The sequence below is a fragment of the Pleuronectes platessa genome, chromosome 2 (assembly GCF_947347685.1).
Source record: "Pleuronectes platessa chromosome 2, fPlePla1.1, whole genome shotgun sequence".
Classification (NCBI taxonomy): Eukaryota; Metazoa; Chordata; class Actinopteri; order Pleuronectiformes; family Pleuronectidae; genus Pleuronectes; species Pleuronectes platessa.
Genome location: NC_070627.1, coordinates 8911601 through 8928757, shown reverse-complemented (window position 1 = coordinate 8928757; position 17157 = coordinate 8911601). Strand labels below are relative to the sequence as shown.

Genomic DNA, 17157 nt, shown 5'->3' with positions numbered 1-17157 from the left:
GGACGACACGCCAGTAGAATTGCAGGAGAGGTTCAAGTGCTTGGAGCAACATAATTTACTCTCCTATGCCACGTCAGTAGACCTCAAGGCTGGTTTCAAACAACATTTTCAATGTTCTGTACAGGCCTACAAAAGGAAGTTTGTTCAAAGCAATGTTAGAAGTAAATCACTGAGACCATAAAATAAGTTAATTCTGTGCAGCTAATTTAAGTCACCTCCTCAAACCAGGGACGGACAGATACAATGTACAATCAGTTAGAAATAGCATATTTTAGCCTTCCTTACAAAGATTTACAAAAGTAGTTGACTTTCAAACTAAATCTATCGTAAGCCTTTTGATAATCTTTGCCATAACATGACCCCTAAAGTGACAATGACAAATTAGCAACAGTTGCAAACAGGTATATTAACAGGAAACATTGTAAATGTTTGGTCAGAGGCTGAACGGTTTGGGGGAAAAAACCCTGATCTAAATCAAGAGTCTTAGGATAGAGGTTGACGTCTAGTGTACTAGTTAAGGTTCAGGTAAGACTGTGATTTTGGAGGATATAAAATACATTGACTGCTGAAATGCAAACAAAATATTGCAACTGTTCAATAAAACAGATTTTCAGGAATATAAAGTTTCCTTTGTGGACTGAAAGCAGTGCATTTTTTCAAATTGTTCAACTGAGTTTTCATTGGTTAAAATCATTGAAATAAAGTGCAATGAGGTTTTCATGCAACACCAGATATGTATAATTTTGCGAGTCCATTGGATAGACACCAACTAGAGGAGCAGACATATGAAACAACGTCTAAAATGCCCCCAGGAAAGGATTGTGCCCATTTCTATGGAGACACCAGCTTCCTGTCAGATGATGGGTCAAACTAAAACTCATATGGACGTTTCCCGAGCAAGTGTTCTCCTCTACACCAATGAGACAAACAGCAATGATCTACCTCCCTGTTTTTATTCATTAGAAACCAATTTTGGGTTTAATCATTTTGAAGATCAGCGTTTTTATTCATATTTGTAATCATTGTGAAGGAATTATTCATTAAACATGGCCACAGACAGAGTTATTGTTCAGTTGTATAACCCAGTCCTGAATAGTTCTGACCTGGTTTCTGTTACTATAACAATAATTAACTGAACTCTATAGGGCAACAAGTTCCTATGGAAAACAATTATATATCTATACAGAATGTATATTTGGCTGACTAACACAACTTGAATTCTTGATTGATCTGCCATTGTTTTGAGTAACTGATTGTTTTGTTGATTAAATAGTGAAATACCTGTAATAACTAAAAACTAAGGAGACTTCTTCTAAAGTCTAGTTTGCCTCATATTTGATGTTTGTTTAAAAAAGACGAAACCAATCGATTATCAAAAGGATTCATGATTAGGGCATTTTTCTGTGTATGATAATTGAGTACGGGCTCAACTCTCCTCATCACTCTCGTTAATAAATTAATACACGATATTACTGCGCAGAGCTGAGTTGGGCAAATGCATGCGTTGGTTTGAGAGTGGCAGACATCACAGACAGTGATGACCTAAATATATACCGCTGTTGTCTGCAGGTCTGCATACCGCTGTTTGTACTGTCCTGACAAAGGGGGAGGTGGGGGTAGGGTCAGGGACAGCTGACGCACCGGAGCGCTGCGCTGCACGTTTCTGTGCGCATCCTTACTCCGGCTCCAGGAGGAAAGGTGCGCACAGGCTCCGTCCCATCCTCTGGAAATACGTCTTCCACTTGGACTCATCTGGTGTTTGCTACTTCTATCACGTTATCGTGTTGTTCAGGAGAACTTCCTGCGGCATTAATGGCTTTAACTTCGGTGAGCAACAGCTGAGGATTGAAGGTGAATCAACACAAGAGTCTACAAAAGCCCTCAGCTTTCTCATTAAGAACAATGTGGGACGCCAGAGAAGACCATGGAAGTACAGTCGGACAAGCTGCTCGGCTTTAATAAACTCGCAGCGCTTCACTGATGGAGTTTAGTCCACTTTTTCTCCGTGGGAAGTTTCTTTTGTCTCCCAGTGATGGACGGAGGACAGTCGTCATGGACTCTCACACCTGAGTGTGCAGCCTCTGTCAACACATGAGAGGAGGAACCGTGTTTTGTCTGATGGGATCTCGAGGTGTGTCCGACAGCAGCAGGACTATGGGGATCAGACATGGGACAAAGATCCAGCATCACTCCAAACCCATCCACAAAATATACTTCACTTTTATTCTGCTTCTGCTCATTTTCACACCGAGAGTGGATTCTTCGTGGTGGTGAGTGGCATCTGTTTCATTCACAGACACTATGATCTACTTATACATCTGTAAAATCAATATCCATGCAACCGCTGTAAAGAAAACTTAAGATGCACACATGTCCAACACAAAACTTCACAAAAGGCATTTATGCATTTTTTTTAACCCCATGTATTTAAATACATGTCTTAAACTTGATTTGTCTTTTGTGTTGCAACTTACACTACATTTAATTTCCTTACAAACATTTTATTCCAGGTATAAAAATGGAAATGCATTTTAAGAAAAAGAAGAAAATTAAGGAGTGTGAAAAAATCTGATAATCTTCATCTTATCCTACTTTCTGTGCGGTGGAATCTTTTTCATACACAACGATGCAAAGTGAGATGTGCGGCACAGCTAATGTGTGTCGTGTGTGTATGAAGATTAATGGTGCTGGGGCTGGTCTCCCCTATCCATCCATCTTTCCCACAGTAAGTGGCAGGTGCAGGCGCTGATGCATGAATAAATGCCCCTTGATGATTTCTCCTGAGGCTTTAAACGTCCAGAGGGTAAAACAACAACACTGGAGAGGGACAGTTGTAGGCCTGAACGAAATGCAGAATAAATAAATCATATTGAGATGATATTTGAGTTTTTCATTTCATTTTTACTGCAGAAAATACGAAAATGTTAACGATGTGGTTTTTGCCGGGGTCTGCAGCAAACCAGCATATTCCCTTCTGACTTGAGTTGATGATTTGTGTGTGGAGGGCAAGTCTGCCACACAACGCTTCATGTGACACGTGCACAAATTGCAGCTCCTGTGATTTGGAATTTGCACATTTCAATATTTTGATTAGCTGTGTAGCCCTAGACATAATTATGGTCATGCATCAGGTCACATTCACAAATACATTGGATGTGCCCTTTATATTAAACTAACTGTAGTGAAGAAATATTGGTCTGAGCATCTGTTTTACAAACGGATTTAGATTAAAAAACGCACCCTTTGTAAATAATGCTACAAATGGTAATTTCCCAAGAGATTGAAAGGGATATAGGTTATCCTATTTGTAATTGTGTAATCTCTTGGCTATCTAATGCAAATACATCATGAAGAAACTGATTAAATTGCTGAGGAATTCCAAAGAAAAGGCGAGCGCCAGAGCAGCAGAGCCTTGAAAGCTTAATTAACCCTGGTTTGTATTGTTACAGCGTAGTTTAACCGATAATTTATATTACTGCCGTGTTTCTTGCTGCAGGACCAACTTCTCTCTCTCTCTTCCCGGACAGTCAGGGGGTCCTTGGCACAACACACAATAAACACAAGTAGTGCTCCTGCTCTGCTTTACTGCTCAGGCAGAGAGTTGCAGCGAGAACTGGACTGGGACAGCCATAAGAGGAGTGGAAACTGCCTGCCACGTCTGTTTCTGTCTCGGTGGCCAGGCGACACAAATGTGGTGGCGATTAGCGACTATAATGATATCCGGATGGAGAGTGGAGCGTGCAGGCTTCGGGGGGGAGGGAGGGGGTCGTCTGCAGCATCATATGGTTGATCTGTGAGGGAGAGAGGCCTGAGCGCCATTTGTACTGTAGATGACTGTCATCATGTCTTGCTGATAAGACCTCCCACCCCCCCACTGTGTTACAATACCAGCAGCATGTGATCCGGCCTTTTAAGAGTTGCTACAAAGTCAAGGGATTATGTGTGAATAGAGCAGGAAGCAATGGGCCTGTCACAGGGAAAGAGGTGCTTTCACTGAACGTCAGGAATTTAATAATCTCTTCTACATCCTGAATTTCCAGGTCTTAAGAAGTAGAAGGGTATGAAAGTAAAGAATAATATGCAACTGCCAGTGATCTAAATTTAAAGGGGAAAAAAAGACATTTTCTTGCTTATTTGATGTTGATTCTTTCCTCCTTGCCACATGTGCATCTTGAGTTCTAGATAAGGAGATTAATATCACTCCTTTGCCAAAGTCAGCTTTATTAGCTAATCACATGTACAGGCACCTTTACTTATTAAAATGCTGTTTGTTTAATTGTAATTAAAACTACCGTTTAAAGGTCTTGAATAACTGTTTAGATCGGAGTTATGTAAAATTCTGGTGTTAAGCAAATACACAACATAATATCATCCCAAAACCCACCATTAATTATTAGTCCTTCTTACAATCAAGATATATTTTCCTTATTATTATTTTTGCACTTTATCAAGTTGGGGAACTTAAACCATCAAAAAATCTAAACAGCACAAGTGGGGATATCTTGACTTTTAGTCCATGAAATGCAAGAAAATGCTGAATAATAAATGACAACTAATGCTTCTCCATAGAGTTCAGTTAAACTCATCTCACCGGTTAAATACTAATGTCTTACAGAATTTTTAACAGACTTTGTTTAGAGGTATCTCCCACTTGTAAAAAGAACTAGACACAGAACCAGTGGCAAAATGGCAACACAACATTGGACAAGTTAATCCGAAATAAACTTTATATCAACAACTTTACAACTGATTCAATTAATTTAACCATTGGAATTACAATATTTAGCTGTTTTTATTCTGTTGATATTATATGAATTAATCAAAAGATCAAGAAAAATAACCCTTAATGATACAACTATGACCTCATCAGGTAAAATGACCATTACATGTTCTTTTGGTGTTAAAGATGGTGAAGTGCACCTTTAACTTATCATCATGAATACTGCAGGTACATCGGGGCGCTGGGTGCTCGGGTGATCTGTGACAACATTCCCGGCCTGGTGAACAAGCAGCGGCAGCTCTGCCAGCGGCACCCGGACCTGATGCAGTCCATTGGGGAGGGAGCCAAAGAGTGGATCAAAGAGTGCCAGCACCAGTTCAGGAACCACCGCTGGAACTGCAGCACGCTGGAGCGAGACCACACTGTGTTTGGCAGAGTGATGCTGCGAAGTGAGTCTGTGCGACTGGGATTTCTATCTGTGTGGTTTCTTTTTGTGTGTGCGTGACAGTGGTTTGTTTATGTCAGTGACACTCGAGTTAATCATCCTCGTAAACGTCTCCGTTCTTCGCAGATAAGCACAGAATTAATAAGTGTCTTTTGGAATTAACTTTGCCCCAGAATACAAACAGAAAGAGAAAGTGTTGTGGTTTTTTTTTTAAACTTCTCTGAAATAAGGGAAGATTGAGAAAGTGGATGTTCTCTGAAAAACAAGTAGCAGATCGAGAGATCCACACATCATATAAACAGAAATAGGAGATGTAAATATTTGGGTAGATGTTTCTGGCTGCCAGACAAAGTTTTACTCCCTGACATATCGCCTGTGTTCTGCTTCATTGCGTGAGCAGGAATGAGGACGGGAGGTGGGTGGGAATGCCAGACCAAATAACCTCCAAAATCTCCTCTTGTCTGAAATGAAAACACAGCCCAGTGACTGAGAAAGCTGCCATCTGTGCAAATTAAAAAGGTGAAAGGAGAGTCGGCTGGACTGTGATGTTATAGCTGATATGCTGTTAGCTCAGTCTGGATCATCCACCATAAATGGACTGATTTCTGTGCTCCTGCTGTCTGGAATAAACCTGAGAAAAGGCTGCTTTGCTGAACAGTAACACAGTGCACAAAAGGAACAGTTTGAATCCGACCTAAAATAGTAACAAAACCAGCTGCATTGCAATGTTTGACAGCATATGAAACACTGTCATATATAAAACTAGAATGGCACTCAGTGGAGCGCATACCTCTGCCAAGGCCCAACAGTCCTATTAAACTCAATCAAGCTGCACCAAATTACCTCCCACAATATGTTTATATGTAATTTAGATACATGAATTATTCCCTGGAAAATCTATGAAAACGTAAAAAGAAAAACGGCCTATTTTGCAATGTAAAGGGAAGTGGAAAATAATTTTTGGGATCTGCCACTTTGTCCAGATTGACACCAAAATTGTACGGTTGTCTCATCTTTCTACAAAGTTTTGTTGAAACCCGTTGTGTATTTTTTGAGTAATACTGATGGCACACAAACAAACAAACCAACAGACAGGGGTCATCCCTAGGCATCACTGCTTTGGGGGAGGTAATAAAAGCTAAAATAAAGATATCTTCTGTTTCAACATTATTTGATCAAACCTCTCGTTTCTCGTGCACCCAGGCAGCCAAGAGGCAGCGTTCGTGTACGCCATCTCCTCCGCAGGGGTGGTCTACGCCATCACCAGGGCCTGCAGCGTGGGGGAGCTCAAGATCTGCAACTGCGACGGCCACAAGCGTGGACAAGCGAGCGACGACAAGGGGAATTTTGACTGGGGTGGATGCAGCGACAACATCAACTATGGCATAAAGTTTGCCAAAGCTTTCGTAGACGCCAGGGAGAGGATGGTGAAAGACGCCCGCGCACTAATGAACCTGCACAACAACCGGTGTGGTCGGATGGTGAGCGGGAGCTTTGTTTTTTACACCTGACCTTTGTGTTGTTTCCTTTGTCTCACAATGTATAAACAAATCATATTTCCCATAACACAGATTAGCATTGTTACTGTCTGTGTAAAACTTAATCTGCAATTTTTTTTCTAAATCTCATCTTTTATTCAACAGCAGAAAACAGTGAGAAGGTTAAAAAAAAAAAAAAAGTCTTCTTTTGTCCAAATTACAGTTCAAAAACGAAATACTCAGTTTACAATATAACAACTAGCAAAAGCAACAAATTATCAAGTTTTTGAAGCTGGTACCATCCAATGATTGAGAATACTTGCTCGAAATTAGCAGAATTGTAATTAGCAAAATTTTTGTTTTTAATTAATTGGCCATCTTGTTTTAAATTTATATCTATTTCAAGACATGATACCAATGCAGTGATATGAAAATAATATGAATAATTTCAAATTTCTTATATCGGCTGATCTTTTGCTAACGAAAATATTTTACTCCCTTCCATTGGTATTATAATTAGCCCCTTTTAAACACATAAGTTTCCTTTTTTAGAGACATATAGACTCAATTAGGCTGAAGGGGTCAAGGCCCCACAATGATATAAACTCTAACAACAGCAGATATTATCACGTGCTTTTATCAATAGATTTAGCTTTATGTACAATATTTCCAGCCTTAGTTTTAAGAACAGTCTCGTAATAGTGAAGGATTTTTGCTAACAACTGCTAACAGGGACGATCACACTTAAATCAAGCCATGGGCAATATCCTCGGCTTAACACCCTGTCACCTCTGACCCCTGCTCTAGGCGGTGAAGCGGTTTATGAAGCTGGAGTGCAAGTGTCATGGGGTCAGCGGCTCCTGTTCTCTGAGAACCTGTTGGCTGGCCATGTCGGACTTCAGGCGAACTGGAGACTACCTGCGCAAGAAGTACAACACGGCCATCGAGGTGACCATGAACCAGGACGGGACGGGTTTTACGGTGGCCGACAGGGACTTCAAGGGAAGCACCAGGAATGAGTTAGTATACGTGGAGAACTCGCCAGATTACTGTCTCATGGACCGAGCCGCTGGTGAGTTTTTTAGAAAAACTTTTGCGTTTATACAACAAGTGGACACAGACAATACAGAAGGTGCTTTACAAAAGTAAAAGAGAAATGATAGGGGACTGACACTGCATAACGATGATCAGCAATTTCTCACCTTAAATCTTTCTTTCCTTTGGAATTATAATTATCTTACAAAAAAGGTATATTCATCCTAATGACACAACAGAAGAAATTTTCTATTTATCCTTTGGTCTTTATCGTTACTATAATTGAGGTACTCAAAATTTGAGAGCTTGAAAATGCATTGTACAATGACTAGTGTTCATTTTTGGTATATTCTGATATCTGACACTCTTCCCAGCATGTAGCTGCTCAGACTCAACTCTTCACTTATCCAGTTTTCTATTATAGATGATCAAACTAAGTTTGTGTCCATTGAAGCATTCCTGACATCTAAAGACCCCCTTTTATTACTTCCACCAAGAAGTTATGCAAAACCACTCAACCGATATCAATTATATTTTAGTGGAGGGTTGGGATATGACACACAAAAGAAAATTAAATTGTAAGCGGATCGTGGGATGTTTTTCTGTTAACCCTGCGACATAGGGTGTTAGCCTTAGTGGAGGTATGCATGGAACTACAGTATGTGCACTCTCCAGTGAACCTTCATTTAAGTCAGGTTGTACATCAGCACTCACACCTACAGTCACTTCCATATTTATGAGCTTTTATTGAAGTAATTTAACGATTTCTTTAAATTAACATTTCAATCTACATTGTACCTAGACAGACCCATAGTTGGTCGGATGTCAGTTTTACAAAATCGACAAGAATCCGACACATCCACTGAAGGCTTGCATTCCTCCGCAGCTTAAAGTTCAATCATTTGACCTTTAACATCTCCTTTAATTCCGAGTGTTTGCTTTGTCTTGTTAAGCTCTGTCTCTCTCCTCCAATCCAGCCTCTTCAATAGAGCGTGAAGGAGTTCACTAACTCACTGTTAATAGTTGAGGGAAGTTGTCATAGTGCATACGTGGGGGAGACGATGATGGTTCTGACTTAAACAGATTCTCCCACACCTCCCTGCTGTTAGCGTGGTTACAGGTTGACAATAATGAAGCTGTGTTCACTGAAAGGAAAGGCCATGCTTCCTTGTTAAAAGTGATCTAAAAAGAAGGAGCTATTGACCCTCCTCACAACTAATCTCCATTGTATAGGAATTCACAGCCTAAGGATACATGCAGGCTTATTTTTCCAATCTCTCTACTTTGGTCAGTAGTAATCGCCACTCCCCAGAGCCTGAGGGGAATAGCTCATCTTACCCCTGCCCCTTTACTTCAGGGATGCGCTGTTATTAGTCATGGCATCTGATCTTAGGCTTGCGATTTTACACCTGAGTACATGGACACCTTTGTGTTTGGGTCTGAGGCGATTCTGTCAAGGAGTCTGGAAGCCTAAATCCCACCGATGAGTGTGGGAACTCTAATACTTTACTTTGAAAAATAGTTTCAGTTTTCAGCATGAAACTTCAGAAGTTATCACCTGCCAACATTTGCTCTTCTGGACAGCTATGTCATCACTTGAGAACAAACAATACGTAACCAACTATCTAGAGTTACTGTATCAGCAACAGAAAGGTGAGGGTAGTTCCTGCTTTAAAAACAGCACAAAGTTATTATTTATTTTAAAGGGGCACTAATATGCTGTATGATTACATGTTAATACTACACATACAGCTATGTATAATGTTAAAGGGGTCAAAGCCATATATAATTATCACCCAACTTTGAAATCTAAGATCCCATTGGCTATTTTATGATGACAAACTAAGCTCTCTGGGCAATGGCCAATATTTTGGGACCTTTGGTGCAGTCAGACATAATTTACATTAAATACATACAGTTTGACACATTGTGTTTCCTACAAATAAACGTGAATTTCTGTCAGACTCAAAAAAGTCTTAGTAATAAGGTTAAAGTCAAGAGACACTCAGGTCACCGAGCCTGAGATGTGACTTTGATAATAATTCTCTAAACCGTGAAGGTCAATATTCCCTACTCTTCTAAGTCCCACAAAAATCAATCTTCTTTACATTTTGGAAAAAGGAGAAGGAAGAAAGTACACATTGCTGAAATGTGATCAATCGATTAGATGATTCAAGTGGAATCAATGCATAATTGGGTATTTTTACACAAAAACTGCAGCATTTGACTGATTTCATCTCTTTACAGGCTCCTTGGGAACATCGGGCAGAGTGTGCAACAAGTCTTCGAGAGGCACGGATGGCTGTGAGGTCATGTGCTGTGGGCGGGGCTACGACACCATGCGAGTCAAGCGCGTCACCAAGTGCGAGTGCAAGTTCAAGTGGTGCTGCGCTGTGGAATGCAAAGACTGTGAGGACATGGTGGACATTCACACCTGCAAGCCCCACAAGCGACCGGACTGGCTGGACATAACCTAAAAAAGGAGACGTCACCAACCACTGACTCGTTAACCCCTGCGCTAATGACTGCATTTTATTATGAGATTGATTGGGTTCCTTTAACTGTAATACCTCGGACTTTTGAGCCTTTGACACTTCAGAAGCTTTTTGCTAAACTGGGAAATATAACCAGTTACTGTGTGTTGATACGATCCAAGAACAATTTGTTTAAGAAAAAAAAAAATATGACTTGTAAATGCATCGTTTGTTTAGGAAGAAAAATTATGTCTGTTGATTAACAGTATGTAAAGACGATGTGAGCACATGATTGAGCTCAAACTCAGGATCATAGTAATGATCACAATAGGAATGTTTGCCTGAGGAAATGGAGATGGAAATATCGTTCAGCTTTTGTACAAACACTGACACATTTAAATGACATTAAACCATTGTATGGTTCTGCAACAAATCATGTAAAAAACACAAAGACTCGTTGTTTCTGATTAATAGAACTCGAACAAACTTAAAAAATGGACAAATATCGCACTGTGAAATCAAAGGAACAAAAAGCAGGAGAACAAGAATGTACTTCCAGTTAAAACAGCAGTGTTGGAGTTCAGTTGGTTCTCAGGGGGTAAAAGGGCACACCAATAGCAAAAATGTAGTGCAGTAAAGTTTTAAATGGACTGTGGATTACTGTCTATAATTCACCAGTTTCACACTGTATCCTACATATCTGAATGTCAATAACTAACTAACTAACTAACAGGAGTTGTCTAATTCAAATAGTTAACACTTTTACCACAGCTAGCAACTGTCCAGACCGTAGACTATATATAAAGACATGAAACTAATATCCTGGATTCTGTGCTGTAGTGATTGTGGTGTGGAGCAACCGTATCAAGCTCCTGCCGAGACACGCACTTGACCGGTTGCAAGTCAGTCTCAGTTGTCAATGATGACGCTTCAACCTGTTTTTAGCACATTCATCCATCGTCTTCCGCTCTTCTGGGATCTGGTCGCCAAGTCGGGTGTCCTGAACGACCCTCTCCATAGCAGAACTTTCCAGCTCTTCCTAAGGAATTCTGAGGCATTCCTAGACCAGATGGGATATGTAGTCCCGCCAGCAAGTTCTGGGTGTAGAACTTGCTGGCCCAGGGTCTCCTCCCTGTTGGGCGTGCCCAGTAGACCTCCAAAGGAAGGCGCTCAGGAGGCACCCTCACTAGCTGCCTGAGAAAAATGTATATAATGTGTACCTTGATTTTTTTATTTGACCCATGTTCCATATGCGGACGAGAGAGGGTTCGTGACCTATACTGCAGCCAGCCATCTTGGGTGCGATTAAGGTCGCATATCCACTGTTGATGGTTCAGACAAACAACAGTAATGTTTGAAAACCAGCCCCCATAGTCAGTCCAGTGAGGCGTTTTGGACAAAATAATGTTGGTACAAAGTTGAAACCAGTTAATTTCCTCTGACAAGCATGGGCCGGTTGAGTATATTCCGAGTAGATTAGTTTGAGACCAGAATGATGCAATTACTAAATTAAACCGATGACAGTAATATTATGTTTGAATTGATGACTTTCCGAAGTTGTAATTTCCTGTTCCTCACAACAAATTGAGGTGATTGGGTGTAACTCACAGATTTATGTCTCAAACTGGCCTCCAGGAATCTCACTGTCTCATCTAACGCTCCACCAACACAACGCCTTGGATTTTTGTTTTTCTGAACGCAGGGTTGATTTTGATGTGAATACTGTGTTAGTATAATCGTTTAATATAGTGTTAAAAACACGCTTGTATGCTTAAATGTTTGCATCCATCCAAATTTGCGTGGTAAGAAAGAGATGAAACCTGAAAATTTTAAATCCTGTGTACAGTGAGATATTAAAACATGAAGTTTAAAGCTGTAAACTTCATTTTATCCCATCGATTGTTTTTCATTACTCTCCAACCAGTATCTTCTGTTATCACATTGTAGCGGAGCACTTTTACAATGCAATCTTATTGCACTGAGCTTTCAATCCTTTGTACACATATTCACTGGCCCCGACTGGTTTGTGAGATGTGAAGTATTTTGTGAAACGGAGCCAAGACGTTGCAAAAAGAGCGGTGAAGTAGCTGCGGACCCTGAATTTGACTTTTCAACATCTGGTAATGCAGCTAAACATCATGTTGGGCCATTGGAGACTCAACCCTCTGAGGGGGTTTTGTAGATCTAAATGAATCTGACAACAAGCTGTAGATGCTGAGAGTCAACAAATTGTTTCAAGTCCACGTAATGAGGAGGAGAGCCAAAGTAAAGCTCTTTGAACACGGCCAAATGACAAGCCGCGTCAAATGTTCGCAAGTCAAAAGTTAATTGCAAGCACAAGAGGCTGTTTTGAATGTAAATGAAGAGTATGATGGCTGTGTTTTTCTTTAAGATTACAAAAGGCGAGGGCAGTGGGGCCGTCGTCAGCCTGTGCTTCTCCAGCCTTCAAAACTTAACAGACGTGCAGTGGTTAGAACGTTTCTGTGTGGAGGTCTCGTGTTCTTCCAACATCCAAAGCCATGCAGGTTAATAAGAAACTCTAAATTGCCTGTGGGTGTGAATGGTTGTATAAATGAGTCATAGAAATTCAAGTCACAAACATCTCAGCTTACCGGGTATTATTCCTGCAGTGGATGACCTAAATTATCCAAATATACTTTGTAATCAGATTCCGCTACAAGGAAATGTTATCCTCGAGTCTGTTTACGATCATCCTTTGAGAAGACACTGTCCTGAATTGGGCTTATTTAGAAGAAAACAACAATTTGGCAGAGGACGCAGTGGTGTTTGTGCCCTGCTCTACCACAAATGAATGCCAATGGATGTAACTAACAATATCCTATCAGCTGTTTATTGCATCCCTGATGCACAACATCTCATAAACATGTGACTATAATCACTTTAAAACCGTAGTATACAATATCTAAACGTTTAATCATTACATTTCAGCATCAATGGCTCCGCCGTAGAGGCCACAATTTATTTTACGTCCGAGTCAATCTTTGGCAGGTCAGACATTGGTACGTCAGTGTCCTGGTGTGTGTTACTGTCTAAGGGAGGTATTTTCACCTTGGAAATGCAGGTCCCAAAATACCTTAGTGGTTCTATATAAAACCTTGTTGATCCACCCTCTGTCACTTTCATTAGAGGTCTTCTGTTCTCCTTAAGCTTATATGGCCTGCTATGCCTTAGCTGTTCAACTATGGCATGGAGAGGATAAGGATAATGCATCCAACGAGGTTAGCTTTTTAAAGTTCTGTTATTTCAGAGCAGATGGGAAGCTTTGATATAGAATGCAATATATATCTCCGAAGTTGAATTATAGTAGTATTATACGGCAGCGTCTAAATGAATGAGGAGCGTAATGACTTGCTGTACACGGAGTAGATGAATAATACTTTGCTGATCATTACAATGTGTCAAAGTATCCATGCTGCTTTGTCCCACACGATGTGAGATCCAGTTGAAGTCTGTAAAAATAACAGGAGTGGCATCAGAGGCATTCTCTGCCATCACAGTGATATCAAATGGTCATCGCCACTCAACAACATTTCAGAGCTAAAATTGGCCCAGGGGAGAGACTAACAGTGTGGTCCACACGGAGGTTTCACATTCAGGGAAACCAGCATAGAGAGATGTTGTAATCTCTGCTCGCCAGTCAAAAACAATTCAGCGTTGCATCAATTTCATAAAAAACATGTTTAGTTTTCTCCTTGAACTCCTCTTACTAGTCCTCCATTGCTCAAACACTGTGCTCCCCCCAACCGTATGATTAATATCTGTAACATTCAGAAATATGGGAAATATGTTGATATGTATATTGTGAAACTGTTGGTTTAACGACTATATAGGAAGTGTTGAAAAGTTCTTTCACAGTGTTTCTTAGAATAGAGGGTGACCCGTATGAACCTATCAGCAGTAATTAAAAACTCCATGTGCACATGAAGTTGGACTTGACTATTGCTGCTATAGAACAGAGCATTTATCGCCCTTGTCAGGTGACATCATACTTATAAGTGGAAGAAAGTAAGATCCACATAAATCTCACACAAAGGGATTTTCTATAGTGCAGATAAAGGAAAATACTTCCGCATTGTAGTCATCTAACCTACTTATATCCCCAGTGACATACACTGACTGCTGTATTCAGATTCAGTGTCCTTCATTCAAGAATTCAGCAACACACACAAATAATTATTCCCACTGGATGACATTGAATCAAATGATCAAATGCATAAACCTTTTATGAATTCAGAAAACCTATGGACAGCTAATAATTATGTGTAAAACGTTTTCACAAAGCAAATATTTGGCATTTAAGGGCAATGACCTCATCAAACCCAACGACCTATACAGCAAAACCAGCACAGCAGAGACAGATAAAAGAGATTATTAGAAACTTCCCCCTCAAAGCTAAATCTGGTGCAGAGCCTGACGCCAGCTTTGAGGTAGAATCTGCTTTATATAGTCAACAAACACCAGCTGACACATGTCTACTTTCCTGCGAGGCATCACAGACAGCGATATCACATGCAATGAGATGAGCAAGTCCACCGGCAGTCCAACTGATGAGCAGACGAGCTGCAGGCTTCAGCTGTGTGAAGGGTATAATAAAAAACCTATGCATGTTAAAGTGACAAAAAATTAGTCACAACACAATTGACATGTAGACACACACGCTGTTAAGCAGCAGCAAGCATGGATAAGACCCAGTTGGCAATGAGTGCAGCAGGAGAGTAAACCTCAGAGCCATGTGATGACCTGACATATGGAGATCATGAAATCTACACAAGTTAAGATAAATAACCATAAATTAGTTTTCAAACTGCCATGTTTCCATAAGTAAAAGTCCAGTAGTCCCCTTTAATGAATTTAAGCCACACCAACTATCATAGATATTAATCTGCGTAATGTGACCGATTTTGTTTAACTGGATACACAAATGATTCCATGGGAATTCACTGAAAATGTAAAAGACATATCTCGCAAAGTTAAAGAAAGGGATACCCTGGATCCACCCTTTCTCCAGATCTGTGCCAAATTTAAATGGTTTCTTTCTTGCCCCATATCTTTCACCAGACCAATTCCAGTTTGGTCGAGAACCACTTTGTGTACATCTGCTGACAAACAAACAAACGGACAGTGGACAAAGCAGCAGCCAGCCAGCCATGACACAAAACCACTTCAACCCCATAGGACTGAAACTACTCTAAACATGAGTGTCGAGGTTTCACCAGGAAATAACGAACCAACTGTGCCAAAGAACAAGCAAAAACAAAGTAGCTGCAAGCAAAGTATCAAGAACACAAACATGAGCCGAACACAGACAAGACGTAGAACAGGCCACAGAGAACTTACCTTGATAATAAAGGATGAAACCAATGGCACCTGAGCTGGTACAAGGCCTGACATGGGGACCACTTCCTGTTTTATCTGGAGCCTGAGTGTTGTGGCAGCAACAGAGAGCTAACTTCTCCTTCTCCTGCGCCTTAAGACTGTTAGCTTCTTCATAATATTTCCAATTAGCAACTGTTAGCTGCTTAGCTTCTTCATAATATGTCCAATTAGCAACTGTTAGCTGCTTAGCTTCTTCATATGTCCAATTAGCAACTGTTAGCTGCTTAGCTTCTTCATAATATGTCCAATTAGCAACTGTTAGCTGCTTAGCTTCTTCATATGTCCAATTAGCAAATGTTAGCTACTTAGCTTCTTCATATGTCCAATTAGCAACTGTTAGCTGCTTAGCTTCTTCATAATATGTCCAATTAGCAACTGTTAGCTACTTAGCTTCTTCATATGTCCAATTAGCAACTGTTAGCTACTTAGCTTCCTCACATGTCCAATTAGCAACTGTTAGCTGCTTAGCTTCTTCATAATATGTCCAATTAGGAACTGTTAGCTGCTTAGCTCCATAATATGTCCAATTAGCAACTGTTAGCTGCTTAGCTTCTCCATATGTCCAATTAGCAACTGGTGGCTTCTCAGCCTATTCTTCTTCATAAAATGTCACATTAGCAGCTGTTGGAAGAAGCTAATTATTATTAGCATGTAGCAAACAGCTTTAATGGCTAACTAGGGGGCTGGGCACTTACCTTTAAATACATGGCCTCTTCACACAGGGTGTGTTAGATATGTGTTTCCACTTGACTAGATCATATGACTTTGTAGCCCAGTGAAAGAAGCCCCCCCCCCCCCCACACAACTATGTGTGTTTGTTTATTTTGAATAAACATTGTAATATTTTCTTCTGAGATTCATTCATTAATGTGCGGGAGCAAGACAAAATGGCAGCAGTTTCAACGACCCAGTCACCAACGTCTACTTGTTGGTCATCAGGAATTAAAATGGCTGAAACCCCAAAATAAATTAAATATGTGATCTTAGGTTGCACATCGTACAGAACCTTCTCAGATGGAGGATACATTTGCACAGACCCACAGATAGACATGACTTCATTTCGTCTCTGGGGCTTTTCTCCAGACCAACATGTGCTGCGTGTGACCTTCAGGGACACTTACAGCCCAGATCCCAGTCCACTAGAGTTCACTCAGGCAGGTGAGGTGAGATGACGGGTCTCGTAACAAGGTATTAGCAAACAAAAACTCTTATCTAGTGGGTTAACTGCCAGAAATGTTGCCACACAGGCATATACCTCAAATCCTCATTTCTGTGTTTTATTTTTCACACTATTGTACATTTATGGTGACAAATTCTTATCGCTAAAGGGCGTGAGAGGATCAATTTAAACATGTATACATTCTTTGTCTCACTCTGGTTTGTTGTCGTCAGGTTTACCTTCTCTCCTCTGTATTCCTAACTCGTGACCATGGAGGTCAGCGAGCAACGCAGGTTTTAACGCGTCGCATGAAACCCGCTCTGACACGGAGTGCAAACACTTGAGCACCTGTCAACAGCACTCGGAAGCGATTTTCATTACTGCTGCTCGCCACTTAAGCGCGAGTGTATGACTATGATTGTGGCACTAGTGGTTCATTGGGAACATGC

At 40.6% G+C, this 17157-nt stretch overlaps 1 protein-coding gene across 1 annotated transcript; it reads left to right on the top strand.

Moving 5' to 3' along the window:
- Positions 1-1691: 1691 nt before the first annotated feature.
- On the top strand, positions 1692-11306 carry LOC128447910 (protein Wnt-2b-A). The gene is made up of 5 exons (XM_053430327.1): positions 1692-2270; positions 4949-5169; positions 6369-6646; positions 7451-7715; positions 9926-11306. Exons 1-5 carry the CDS (start codon positions 2092-2094, stop codon positions 10153-10155), a joined length of 1173 nt encoding a protein of 390 aa, XP_053286302.1. The 5' UTR covers positions 1692-2091; the 3' UTR covers positions 10156-11306.
- Positions 11307-17157: the final 5851 nt, after the last annotated feature.